At 39.0% G+C, this 14,688-nt stretch overlaps 1 protein-coding gene across 2 annotated transcripts in view; it reads left to right on the forward strand.

Annotated features, from left to right (window-relative positions):
* The window catches only part of PDZRN4 (PDZ domain containing ring finger 4), a 245,050-nt gene that overhangs the window by 128,450 nt on the left and 101,912 nt on the right, over window positions 1–14,688 (forward strand). The window contains exon 1 of one of the 2 annotated variants that reach the window (XM_035340527.1): window positions 13,038–13,356. The exons of the other annotated variant lie outside the window; for it this stretch is intronic. Within the exon in view, the coding sequence (XP_035196418.1) occupies window positions 13,288–13,356 (69 nt within the window). The 5' untranslated portion in view covers window positions 13,038–13,287. Of the gene's footprint in view, window positions 1–13,037; window positions 13,357–14,688 lie in introns of those variants that run through there. 2 annotated transcript variants of the gene reach the window in all.

The raw sequence follows: 14,688 nt of genomic DNA on the forward strand, positions 1-14,688 counted from the left end.
TTTCAGGGGGATTTTTTGGTTCCATATAGAAAAACAATCTGGATGATGTGGAGAAGGCACCAAAGGAATTAGCAGTGGACCCACCATTGAAGAGAAGCGTAAAACTGTCTTTGGGAAAAGTACATCAAGATAAAAAGCTAATAGGGAGGAATAGGAGCCGATGGCTGGAGAGGAAAAAAGTAGGTGCTTGAAGTCGCACAAGTAACTTTTCATACCACGTCCATCTAGCAATCCTTGAGGTTGTCAGTTTTGTATAGGAAGTAATCTCTGATTAGGGACCTCCTGCAGGGGAAACACTCCCCACAGCCTCTCCATTTACCTCCCGTAGCACTGGGGTGCTTGGCAAGGGAAAGGCTGCATTGTGTGCACAAATGAATATGTTCTGCTGTGTTCTAAGTTCATAGATTTGTAAAGAAATGAAATGCAGGGAAGAAGTAAGAAGATTCACTTATTCACCTTTATGAATGGAACTGGCAGCTTCCATTACTTCCTGTGGGGATTCTCATATTTACTTTGTGTGGACTTGAAGGAAGGCGTTCTAGAGATATGGATGCATTTATTATTTATTGGTTAGGTCTTGTGCTTTCCTCCAGCATTTGTCAGTAACTGCTATTTTCTGTCACCCACTGAAAGATGGAAAGGATGAGAATTTGCAAGAGCACTGAGGGAGCACGAACTGTGACTGCCTCTTCCATACTTAATGTGGGTGGATAAATACACAACATCAGTTGCCAGCACTGGCGCTCATTTCAGCCCTATGAGTTCTCCTTTGCTCTCCTCCTTCCCCCCCCCCCCCCCCCTCTCTTAATAGAAGAGGAAAGCAAAGAGGAAGCGGTAACGTGACATTCACTGTGTGTTGCAGGGGATAAATATTGCCTCCCCTGGTGCTGCTCTGATGAATCTATTTTTAGTCAGAGGTTAGATCAGTAAAACTTGCGCTGGAGAGTGTGAAATAGCATTGATCAGGCTGACTTCTGAAGCGGGGTGAAAGACAAAAAAAATACTAAAATAAAATAAAAATGATTTAAAACTGCAACCCAGACATCCTGGTTTGGTTTGCTGTGTGCAGGAGAGTGGGCTTGCAGCTGTTGCTTGCATCAGATCCTGAGCTGGGACTGTCCCAGGGAGAGCTCTTAGCATGTCTCCTCTGTGGCCTCCTGTCCAGCAAGGGGATTTATTTTATAGTTCACCTCCTGGAAGGATGTGTAAGATGGAGAATTTTGAAACTAATGAAGGGAAATCAGGCAGAAAAGACCTGAGAAGGAGCAGGACAAAAGGACATTGTGTTCAGAGTAGTGAATGGATGAAAGGGGAAACAAATGCAAAGTAATGCTGGGCACAAAATTTAAGATGGGCATAAGAAACAAGAAAATAAGGAGCAGCATATGCAAAAGTGAAATTTTACTATACAGTAAGGGAAGGAGAGGAGAAAATGAGATAAAACTACATAAGTTTATCTTGCCCGCAGTAAGTTACTGCCATTTTTGTTGTGTGTATTCCATGTGGCTTATTATAAGAGCCACCTGAAAAGATCTTGTTTGTTTGTTTGTTCAAAATTGGGTTTAATGTCACACTTTTTATGTCTTTGAAAGGCATACAAAGAGATCTTGAAATTGTTCCGTCATCCCAAACAGTTGCTGAAATTCCCTACAGTCCATCCTCTCCTGTGCTATTGCTACAACGTCACCCTGCTTGGTGCTGGGTAGCCCCCCTAGCATTAAGCTTCGTGGTGCTTTGTACAGTTGTACTAAATTCTGGCAATTATTTGTAGTATTTTAATATTATGCACTGCTAGATTTCTGCATTATTCACACATCTGTAAAATGATGATAAAATTACCTGGCTTCATAAAGTACTTTGATATCATTGTATGAAAAATGCTGTATGAAAGTTGACTTCCGTTGTCATGTAAATAGTTTACTGAAAAGTATGTAGAATATTTTTTATAGAAGCTAAGGTTTAATATTTAAAAGTAATGTGTTTTACTTGCTCAGAACTGTTTGCTGTTCTGTTTGTGCCCAAAGTAATAAAAATATTTTCAAATAGAAATAGACCTTTATATAAATTTTCTCTAACATTAGTATAAACAGAGCTTAGACAAAGTTGCTGATGATGACAGTTTTTCAAGATCTTTTCTTCTTGTCCTTATTTTATCACTTAACTTGCCATTAGGATAGCATGTGTTCAGAAAAGCACCTAAATGATTAATTTTATCAGTTGAATTGTGACCTTTTGTGAAGTGTTTATATGATGAACTACATTAGGAAGCATAAAGATGGCAAAAGCATCCTTCTGCATTCCTAACTAGACATAGGGACACCTCATCATTTCTCACGGTGGGTATGAGGTGGTCATAGCCATGCCTGCACCCTGCTGTTTTGCGGTCAATATGCATGTCTTTCATAACTTAAAAGGAAGAAGACACCCTGTAATCAGAGAAATTAACAGCGAAATGAGAGTTTGTGGTCAGCTGGTATCCCCTGTTCCTTTGAGCTCAACTAGAACACAGGTATGTTTATGAGTTTTGCTAAGACAGACGAGAGAGGCTAATTTAATTTGAATTTCTGACAGGTTTCCAGGAGAAGTAATCAGTCAAGTTGTCAGGATTACCGTATGAGACTTGTGTAATTTTTTACAGTAAATGTGAGCCTATCCTGATTTAGGTTCTGAATGCCTTACATCAGGAATGTACTGACACCTTTTAGTCTCTCTTAGTGCTTTAGTCTTTGTGCAGGAGAGCTCTTGAGTGCTTGCTGATGATTTGTTGAGAAAAATAGCTCTTAAGGATGCTTTACTAAATTCTCTTTGAGGTTTGCTTCATTTCTTTGAAGGTATCACTTAAGTTTCCTGAATTAACTGTTCCAAACACCATCCTAGATGCAAAGTATGCTGAAATTGACTTTTTCATAATTTTTATTCAAACAGAAAGTGGGAATTTAAATTCCCACTTTAAAAACAACTTTTTGTTTTTGTCTCTTTAAAAACAACAACAAAAACAACAAGAACAACAACAACAAAACCCCACCTCTGTTCTTACAAGATAACCCAGATCTGAGGAATGAGTAACATCCAGACTTTGGGGTAATATACCTGAACTTGTAGTTCACATTTCTGTTTTAAGATAGAAAGACTCTCTCTTGGTTTCCCTGAGCTGACACTGTTGTTGCTCGGTGCATGATAAATTATGTTTCCTAATTTATTTGACCATCACTATTTGAATCCCTAAAGCATTACCGTAAATCCCTAAAAGCATCTACTGAAGGGAAAGAGAACAACTTTACAGCTTCTGGCTAGTCACTCCAGTGGCACGGTGGGGTCACTGTTGAGGCATTAACTTTTGAAGAAGACTACAGAAATATGACTGCTATATGCAGGTAGTGTTTAACCACGCTAAATTTGTTGTCATGTACTAGAAGTCAATCACTCTTTTAGAAACTTGTGGTTCAGTAGCTGGTGAAGAAAAAGCATTGTTTGCCATAGCAACCCGAACATCCAGATACAGTGTGTCTGTCAGTTTTGCGAGGGCTAATTTATCATGTAAAGTATATGCTGTATATGTCACATTTTACTGTCTGTTCATTTGTTTTGATAATCAAGATCTTGACAGATTTGTCCCACATGGAAGGATTTATAGTAAGGATTTTCTTATCACCAAATTAGGTTAATACATATAATCCTAGTGTCCTGCACAAGTACTAGATAGAAATGAAAGAGATTCAGCTTAGATGTGAAGGTCTTGCAGAAAAACAAAACAAAACGAAACAAAAAAACTCCTCCCCAGTCCATTATCCTGCTTGATTTTGGGGGGGCTTTATTTATTTATTTATTGCTGTGATTTGTTTCATATCTCTACAGGAACAATCGCAGGAAGAGGATAAGCAATGACTTTGAGAAGGTTAAATATTTCCCCTCCTATTCGAAGATCCTTCTGTTGTGGTTTTGTTTTTGTTGTTGTTTTGTTTTGTTTTTAAGGTATAAAATGTAATTCTGTAAAAATGAAACATAAGTGAGTTTTGGATATGTGCAGCTTATCCCTCTTGTGTACATGCTCACATACATGCCTCCTGTAGTTTGAAGCATGATAAGTAAATTCATTTTTCACAGATGTCACTTTCTCCCCTGTGGTAAATGAGAGAATCTTTCTCTACTTTCTGAAGACAAAGAGTTGAAAATGTGGGGACTGACTTCTTATGGACTGCTAGAAATGTGGACAGATTTAGCCACAGGAGATGTCTACCTGACCTGAAGCACGTTGTTTCCCTTTTGAAGTTAAATGATTTGGTAGCACTAAAATTGTCTTTGGAGTACATGAGATTAGATTTATCTATTTTTATATTGCAGCAGAGTGCTTTGGTCTGAGTGGGCAAGTGGATGAGTAGGTGTGGGGGCACAGGGGAGGTAAGTGTCTGTGTGTGAGCATCATTAAACTCTTACAAACTTAAATACATCATCTGGCTTGCTAGAGCTGCTGATAAAAGTTGTGCAAGTGGCCTTGAGCTCTTTGAGATAAAGAACTCCAAAGAATATCTCCTAAAATATTTATCCTGCAAGGATATAATCTTATTATTACTTTTAAGAAAGAGCATTGTCTTCTTTTGGTAATGTATAGGGGTACCAAGGGCACACACTATTCTATTGGACAAATCAGGGTGGGCATTTCCTAGTAAGTAAATACATTCAATGAAATGTAAGGAGACTCCTTTTTCCCAGCCCTAGGACTGGGGAGAACATCAGTGGAGAATTATAAAGCAGAGATTCTTTGAGCAGGAGATTTTTGTTTTATTTCTCATCATATTTCTCCATTCTAGACTATGCTTTATCTTTATTTATGACTGATATTGACAACCAAAACACACCCAGGGCTCGGGTGTGTGTTTCAACAGGAGCATATTTTGAAGTCCAAAACTTCAGGGAGATAGTGTTTTCACGGTGTGAAAACTTAATTGGAAAGGATTTTCATCCCAGATGACTTGCACTTGTGTTGCTACTTTTCCATCTATTAATACTTAGTGGTGAAGAAGGACACCAAGGAGTTATCTTCAGAATACATTGTTGTTTTTTTTTTTTTGTTTTGTTTTTAGCTGCTTCAATCTTGGTAAAGTGAATGAGACCCAAGCCTCTAAAATTCCTGCTTCACACCTCAAGTTTTCTTTTAAGTGATTTTCATGTTCACAGTTTCTGATCATTGCTGTGCCAAATATTAGTTAAGCAGTTCTCTTTAATTGGCACCATTCTTCGACTTTAATGTGACTGAATGCTTTTCCTTGACTGTACACGGGCCTTTGGCTGTTTCTATCTAGCAGATTTAGTCATTAGGAAACTATATTCAAAAAGATGCACCCATCCAGGGCTTAGGCAGCTGGCAGTACTGGGATGCTGCAGTGAGGCTGAAGGGGAGCAACAGCCGTGCCAGGGGTGTCACCACTGTTGGGAGGCAAGGGCGGGCACCCATCCCCCTAAAACTACCGACCTGTGACAAATCTCCCCTCCTACACTGACAAACTCCATGGTTTTGCTCTTTGTTCCGAGAGGAAAGAACAGATTTCAGATTAAGGATCTGAAATTTTGTTCAGAGATAAAGCAGGATTTGCTATGCTAATTTCTGTTCTGCAGGAAATCAAAACACAAGAAAAAGAAGCACTGTTAATCGGATTGCATTTGTTTCCATCCGTGTGGCTCGGCGGGAGTTTCCCTACCCTTCCCACCCCCTTACACCTGAGCTCAGCCCTGACCTTGCTGCTTTACAATGGCCTAGGTGAGGAGCACTGTGTGCAGCGGGGCTGGGGGCGCCTGGCACGGCCGGGATCACTGTGCCAGGGGGTCTCGGTGCCCCCACACTCGTGGAGCAGCTGCTGCAGTGTCCCCATGGTGCCAGCATTGGGTCTGGGACCTGGCCATGCCTGGGGAAGCGTCCAGCAGACCCACATACCTCCCAGACAGCTGGTGTGGTAACCCAACACCAGCAATTTTCAGAGAAAGACACATCTAATAACATAATTTTCTTCTCGAGCAGACGGCAAGGTAACTAAAGCCAGGTTGATTGGGCTTCGCTGGGATTTTTACCTAATGATCTTCTAGAAAGCAGGTGCGTTGGCAGTGATTTTAAGCTTTAGAAAGCTCAAACAGTGTGTAAAGTAAACCTTCGCTGCTGTGGGGGCTTCATAGGAGGGGGTGCTGCATTAGTTTTAGATCATTACAAAGCATTTGCTGACTACAACAGAATTAATGGTGCTTTTATGGCAGTCAGTTAATGACTGTCAACAAACAGAGCTGATTTCTCTTCAAATTGTAATTTTAAATCAAACTAGCCAGCTGTCAGACACCGGAGCAGTATGAACAGTTCCTCCTGTACCAGTGCACAGTGCCATCCCTGCATCATGCTCTCAGGTGTGTGTTGGGAGCCAGATTTGAGATTCAATCAAATACATGACCTAATACTGATTTTAGGGTGATGAGATCATATTTGTATACAAAAACAACCATTTTCCCTCTGCCTTACTCCTCCTTTAGAGACTTAGGACCTTAGGACATTTCTATATTGAAAAATTACTTTTTACTATAGTAACATGAACTTCTGACAGTAATACTGCAGCATCTTTATGTTTTGGCAAAGGGGGAAAACAGCTGATTTTATGACCTGATCCAGTACAGGTCTTCTTTTGTACTTCAATGCTATGAAAATCCATGCAAGGCCATGAAGACTTCCCCAGTCCTGAAGTGTTCTTCTAGAGCAGAGTAGGTCATTTATACTGAGCAAGACAAAATAATCTATTATATTGAACATATCCCTGTATCATTCTTCCAGATTGTCAATTGTATGAGCTTTGCCAGCAAACAGCGAAGTGTCTGTATTGGTAAATATGTCTCTGTAATGATAATGCATTATTTATATGACAGGCTACTCTTCCTAGCATCTGTACTTCACTTTGGAAATAAGTGGATGTGATAAAACTACTGTTGTAGATGTATCCAACTACTAATTAAACTAGAGGATTTCCTTTTATTTCCTAAAAGGAAATATTTAGATACTGGTTAGCACACCATGCTAATAATTATGTAGTTTACTACTTTAAACTTTAAATCAATAAACCACACAAGATGTTATAATTACATTTGATTTCTGGAGACTGTGAGGGTGGCCTCAGCAGAAGACCTTGGATGGGTGTAACAGCACTAGATAATACATTATTTGAAAAGCTCTGAAAAAAAATCGTAAAAGGTTCACTGAATTACTGCTCCTGCAAGACAGGTGTTACTTATAAGTAAGAATGTAAAAAAGAAAGAGCTTTTCTAATAATTTGGGTATCAGAGGACAGAGCAGAGGCAGGGAATCCTTGCTGCTGCTCCTATTCTCTGTACCAGTTCTGCTGCTTCAGCAGACAAAATTAGCGTTTTGTGCTGTGGACTCAGTTTCTCATTGAGGTGTTTCATTGATATTTGACTTTGTTTGGTGTGGAACTGAACTTGGTGTGTAGTATCTCAGTTCTACCTGGTCAGTCTTTCCCATAGATGTTAAAGGCTCAGATGTAATCTTTGGATGTGGGGAAAAAATAATAATAATAATAAAAATCTTTCCTTTTTTTTTTTTTTTTTTTTTTTTTTTGGTGTACATAACTTGAAAAGCTTTGAAACTAGTGAGGACAGTAATAAATCATACTTTTATAAACACGTTTAAAGCCCAAAGTTGTTACACAGCTACTAGCAAAGCCTTGTAATTCAGTTGGGATTATATGCTGTTTTACCAGCTAATGTTAGCTAAGGAACTTTGGGTTTAGTACATATCCTAGTTTGTTGTGCAAGAACTGGTAAATTTGCAGCTTTAGAATTGAATTAGTAAAGGGATCATATTGCCAATATTAGATTTCTGAGGAGGCCTGCAGTAAACACACAGGCAGGTGGATGCATAGAGAGCTCTCGCTGCAGTCGCACAGCTGCCAGGGGTCAGTGAATTACAGGCTTCCTAAGCAGGCAGATGACTGCTGACAGTTTTCTGTTGTAAAGTTGTCTCATACCTTTCTGAACTCTGTTTTGGTTTTTGCTTCCAATGAGTTTTGGTAATGAGTTCCACACTCAAATTACTTGGAAAAAGTGCAAACTTCCTTTTGTTGCTTTAAATGTTTTGTCTGATTATTTCCTTGCGTAATGTGAAAAGGAACGTCTTCCGTATGAGAACTGGAGGGGAAAATAAAGGCTAAGATGAAAGTGGTAGGGAAAATGAATTATTTTACATCTGTGTTTTTCATCTGATCACCACAACTCTGCCATTTCTATTTAATGATTTAGAGATGGAAAGACCAGTGCTGCTGGCTGTGATCGGACACAGGTATTGCCGTTCCATGATGACAGTTTTTGCTCTATTGTCAGCCGTTTCCAAAAAATCCTCATATTCTGCTTGACTTCTTCCTGTGGCTGAATGTTGAATATAGATTTCAAGGAAACTCTCCATAAGTCCAGATCTATTTTCTGAGTAGAAATAACTATTTTAGAGCCCCTAACTCTGGATGTTTTAACAATGTTCCTTAAGTGCATTATTTAATATTCATTGACGTGGGACTTCATATTCCAATTTCTTCATAGTCAGACTTTTTTTCCATAACTCTGTTCAGACATTTTAGGTTTGGATATCCTGAATAAAATTTTGTCATTTCCTTTAAGTCATTTTAAGCTTATTTATGAGTAGTTGTATTCTGTACGCTCCACAGTGTTGAAACTTTTTAATGCAGTAGAGCTACCGGTCTGGTTTCATGTGATCACACGAGAGGATGGGTGCGCCAGATAGGTTCCTTCTAACTAACTGATGAGGAGGGAAAGTCAAGAGAAAGTCTGGTTTCTTTTAGAATTTGTTAACAGAGTCCTTAGTTTAGAGAAGACTCTGAGGGCCAACATTGACCAGTTTTATTAATTTAACTGACACTATTTACTTGAAGTGTTTATGTATTCGTAAGGCCTTAGGTGCAGTAGAGACATCATTTACTGTCCTGCAATATTTCTGTGTTTGATTATGGCCGCAGTTTAAGAAAAGATAAGGAAGCCACTCTGAGTGAAAGCCTCAGAAAGAGTATCATAGTTGAAACTTTGAGCAAAGAAAGAGAAGTAAGGTATATTGGTTGTCTGAAGTTTGTCCAGTAGGCCTGGTAAAGGAATGGTACTTCCCCCCAAAGAAAGTTGTCACAGCAGTCACTTCTGTTTAGCCTGCTGGGTGTAAATATATTATCTTATTTTAAAGTCTTATATTCTCAGATAACTTTTTTTCATGCTAATTTATGACACTTTACTTATGACAAGAAATGTAAAAGCCAGTCCCCTAGACTGATACTTGAAAAGATGTAAGGGTTAGCCAGTGTGTGAATTTGGGGTCTTTGGATTATGTTTACAGAAGGTTTTTAAGTTTTTCTCTGCAATCATAAGGGTAGAACGTGCCTAATTATTCCAATAGACAAGTTGACTGATACATACAATCACCTGATTCCAGCAGCTGAGGATTTACGGAAAACCCTGTCTCAACGAGCAACAAGATCTGTCCAGGCTGAGGTCAGGCCTTTGTTTAGGACAATGTAAACTACGTGGTGCAAAGCAAAGAGTCTCCCCAAGTCCCTTCTTCTTTTGATGTTCTTCTTTTACAGGTACGCAGCCCTTGTGCTGTAAATTGCATTGTCATTTATTATGTCAGCTGAATTCATGGGGATTATTCAAAAATTCTTGGCTTGGTAAATTTAGGAGTGCATGCATTTGGGAGAGAGCAAAAGAAACCTGGAATTCCATGTTTGCCTCACCCGGTTTCACCACTGAGTTTGGACTGACAACTTCAGTGTCTTCACTCATAGTCCATTATATGTCTTTCAGCTTGTGATAAAGAAGATTAAGGAGTGGGTGGCCTTTAATTTGTAGTGTCATTGCCTTATTTTTTTTTCCCATTTGGAATGATAAATGTTTGAGCATGGCTGCTTATAGTTGGATGCTTCTATACCTAAATGAGGAAACAATATACCAACTGTGTTAGTCATCTCCTAGATTCTTAAAATGAATTAGGGGACCTAAACAAGGGCACCTTATTTGAAAACATTAACAGAAATTTCACTGTAACTCTCTTGAAATTGAACTCCATCCCTTTGCATTATTGCATTCCTGGTTTGACTGTAAATTATGATTTTAGTCTTTATGGTAACATTAAATTATAGGTGATGAACATGGAGAACTCCACAATCAAGAAAAGCATTGAATTATTCAAATATCTTTGAATTACATGTAGAATAAGAATTACTTGATTATGTTTTAGTACCTTCTTGGTCCCTTTAGCTACAAATCTGATGTGGGAGGGGGATTAAGAGTAGGGAAAGAAGGAAGGAATGAAGAAGATTGCTTTCTTTCCCAACATCAAATTCAGCTTGACAAAAGCACATCATATGTTTCAATTTAGTCATTAGTTAATCAAGTTTTGCCTTGAATTTCATTCTGTGCTGAATGAAGTTTGGTATTTTGGTCACATGTAAAATCAAAGCAGCATATTTTAAATGGAGCTCAAGAACCTGGAAATATACCTTTCCTTCTCAAATAAATCTATCCAGCCCTGCAGACTGTGCCCGTTAGTGGCTGTAGAAGCAGTACATAGATCCCTTTTACTCTATGTATGGGCAAAGGGCAGGCACTTGATAAATGAATGGAGAAGCCTATGTCAGATTCAGAGAAGGAAACAAAAGAACCAGAGGAAGAGCAATGAAAAAAGAGACTGCCAAGGGAAACTGCTTAAAGATTAACTGCAATTTACCATTGCTTATTTCATATCTTTTGTTTGTTTGTTTCTTGTGTCTGTAAAACCAGTTTCCTGAAGAAATACATTATTCCTCCCCAGCCTTTTTTTTTTTTAAAGAACTAATTGTAAGGGACTATCAAAAATATACCAGGGTAAATCATGGCTCTTTTTATGAACGTAGTTTAGCTTTCAGACTGTGTATGTGTTAGAGGAAGTTATGTCAGTGGAAGGAGAGAACTCTTTCATCGAAAGATGGCATAGTTGTCCTTGCACGACTGTTGTCTGGTTCCTTGATCTGACTTTCTTAAGTTCAGAATTTGCACATCTGAGAATCCTTCTGCACCTCACAATATAGAAACCTTCAAAGGTTGAGCTGATGTTTGCTTCATGGGTTTAAACCTCCCAGCATGAGCAGCATTTCATGGTGGTATGGAGGAGAAGAACAGAGGCTGACTCTTCCTAACAATGATGAACATGCCTCTGCACTTAGGCTTTGAACCCCTTGGACTTTGGGAAAGTTCAGAACCAAATTTGTCTGCTTGGATTCTTTCACCAAATAAAATAAATCTTAATGTTATATTTCAGAACTGTGCTTGAAGCTGATATAAGAAGAGCTTGCTCTGTTAATCATTATTATTTGATTCCTCCTGACTCTGCCCATTTATTAAAGGAGATGAAATTTAATTAAAATGTAGTCCCAATCTATCTCTAATTTACATAGAGGGTCTAGAAAACTTTACTTTTATTCCGAGGTCACAGCAATGGTCCAGTTTTTCATGTAGGTTTCTCTGCTTGGCTTTCATTCTGACCATTAAGTAAAATTAAGGCCCAGAAAATCGGATTATTACATCCCAAGGGGCAGGACTGATAAGCAGCACATGATTGTTGGTCTGCTTTCTACTTGGTGTTGGTGGTGTTTGAGGTGCTGCTGGATGCAAAGCCAATTTGTTAACAATTAGTGCTCATTAGAATCATTTCCTGTTATCGATTTTAAATGTTTGACAAAGCACTTTTAGGAAACTAGACCAAAAAAAAAAGGGGGGGGGGGGGGAATAGTAGCTCTACATCAGTGCTTAGTAATTATAACTCTTTAGGGCCCAGTGTCAATCTCAACTAACTGGTTTCAATGGTTTCTGAGTAATTATTTCTACAATGGATCCCACCTGGTATCTCCTCCAGATTAAAGATGTTTTGAAAGAAGGACATAGTTCTTGATTAGCAGAGTTGCTGAGAAATGAGTGAAGAAACAAAAGCTACTTCTAATTTTCTTTTTATTTGTTTGTTATGGTTGGTTTTTTTCCCCCTCCTTTTTTTTATTTTTTTTTTATTATTTTTTTTTTACTTTGCAGAACTCTACTAATAGATGACATAATATACAGCATAGGAATTAATGTCAGCCTGGAATTAAGTGTGATTTCCATTGGCCCTAGCATTTAACACATAGGTTTAATTTTAAATGCATCCTTGCCTTTATACACACACTGAGAATTGTGGAGCCATTAAAATCTAATTTACAAATAGTAAAATTAGATATAATAGCATGTTGTAATAAAAGCTTTGATATCTAGGAGTCCAAGAGGGTATAGCTGTTAAGTTTCTTGGAAATTGGGGCTATAATTACTATTAATCTGTTTTACATGCCAGAAGTAACTTGTATGTGAGATTATTTAATAAAGAGTGCAATGTGTGTATGTATGTAAAATGCACTAAATTTGCATGCCTGCATTATCCATGTATACTGTATATTTATGACAAGTGCTTTTTAAGAGTATGCTGCAGTTTTGGTTAAATTTGACTGTGTCAAAGGTGACATTAGCAATATAGCCATCTGGGTTAGTTTTCTCTCCTTTTTTGCTTTAATTTTTTTAAACCTGATCAGCCCAGGTTTCAAAAGTACTTTCTTAAAATGCCTGCAAATATTTTAAATGCATTAGATGATCCCTGTTGCACAAGGTGGAGACCTAACATAAGACTTGGTTTGTGCCTTTCCAGTCCCCATTCATGAATTAGTCTCACGATTGCTGTAAAAATTAAGGCAAGGGTGGGTGAAATACACGAGCCTTAGTCCCTCTAACCTTAATAAACAGAGATGGTATTGACACAAGTGAATTTTGTTTAACCACAGTACATTTGCTTCTTAATTAGTGAATATTCATCTGTCATCAGCAGCAGCTATGACACCCCTCCCCGCTAACACGTTCTGTCATAAATAATCAATGAGAGGCTATTAATATTCATGAGTGAGAATCTGTGTAGTCATGTGCACTGATGCAGAGACAGGGGGAGTGTTGCCATGAACTGAGTCGAAACTCTGTGTGTGTATACGTGAGTGTAAGATAGTTAGGGAAAGGGAAGAAGAGCATGCTGCTACACACTGCCCTGGCTGGTGCTTCCAGCTCTCAGTGGTGTGTCTGTGTTTCTGGGCTGGAGTGACTGATGAAAAACAGTAGTCAAGTCTGGAGGGTGATTCCCTGTCAGTGCATTTGCCTTTCAGTGCTGGGGAAATTAGAGGCTTTGCTCTTGTGTTGCTTATTAGAATGGGCTGCAATCTGTGCACTTTTCAGAAGAGAGAGGAACACTACAAACTGCTCTATGAAGTTTCACAGGTGAGTGCAGAGGATATTACCAGCATCTCCAGAGTAAAAATGTGTGTGCTTTACAGACAGTAAGTAGACATGCTTTTGTTTTGGTTTGCCTTTTTTTTTTTCCTTTGCAAATTTGCTGGCTAAGTTGTATTGGGGGGGGGGGGTTGGTAATTATTAGTATTTTGGGTGCCTGTTGTTTTCTGCTCGTTTGCCACTCCCCCTTCAGATGACTTCCTGTGGGATTCTTTTAACATTTTTGTGCATCTTCTGCCAAGATGTCAGTCATATAGCAGCAGTCTCACTGAACCGTATCGGTGGTGTTTTAAGGGAGCCCTTATGACTTTGGTAATAAGAGTGATTTGAGATAAGTTGCACTGCTGCCTCTGAAAGTGTTAGGTCTGTGATCTCAGGTATTTCTAAGTTAAGGAACAAAGTTTTTATGGCATGTCTGTGCTGGCCAAGGAGTGTATTAAATTTTTAGATTAGTTAAAATTGAAATGATTCTAGAATATGCTTGTTACCTTTAAACAGGTACCAAGTACCACAGGGTCTCCATGGGTGAGGTGTGCTTCTTGTTCATTCCTCGGTGTGCTATTTCTGTTTACTACTAGACAAAGGTCTTAATCCCATCTAGTTATTTTGGTGTCTCATTCAGCAGCAGGAGAATAGTATCGTAGCAGCGTGAGCAGTAGTGTAGCAGTGTGCTGCTAACGTGTTCCCAGCTCCTTCAGAATAAGACAAGAAAAGACGAAACAAGCACTTACCATAATAGCCCACAATTTTGCTCAGATCCTATTGAATCAGCATTTGATTTGCAGCTTTTTGTTTGTTTTTCCCTTGGCACAGCAGAGCCTCACATACTGAAGTTTAGTGCCTTTCAGCATCTGCTCCCTTCCTCTCTATAATTTGTCCTCGCTCTGACACACTGCTGTTGACGGAGGCTGAACGCTGGCAGTTTTGGACTGCGCTGCTGCTGACAGGCAGCGCGGAGGAGAAAACAGCTCGCAGCGTTGGTGGTCTATTGGCACAGCAGCAGCTAAGTGCCCATTGCCGACTGGTTCCCTGCGAGTTCCTCCTGACGTGATTCATTTCGCAGTGGGCTAATTACAAAGTGGATTCTCTACACATGAAGCAGCCTTCTCAGTTGCAGTGTTAATGCACATTTTCATGGTAATGTGATCAGAGCCTCATTAGCCAGTTTCCAAAATGATCCTCTGCATTAATTAAATACAGAAATGACTCTTTTTTATCACCATAGAGAGGAAGAAGAAGATTAACATTGTTAATTACTTACTGGGGGCAATACCTCTGCATCATTTTTTACCATTGAACTGGCAGACATATTCAGTCCTA

Source organism: Oxyura jamaicensis, chromosome 1 (genome assembly GCF_011077185.1).
Source record: "Oxyura jamaicensis isolate SHBP4307 breed ruddy duck chromosome 1, BPBGC_Ojam_1.0, whole genome shotgun sequence".
Classification (NCBI taxonomy): Eukaryota; Metazoa; Chordata; class Aves; order Anseriformes; family Anatidae; genus Oxyura; species Oxyura jamaicensis.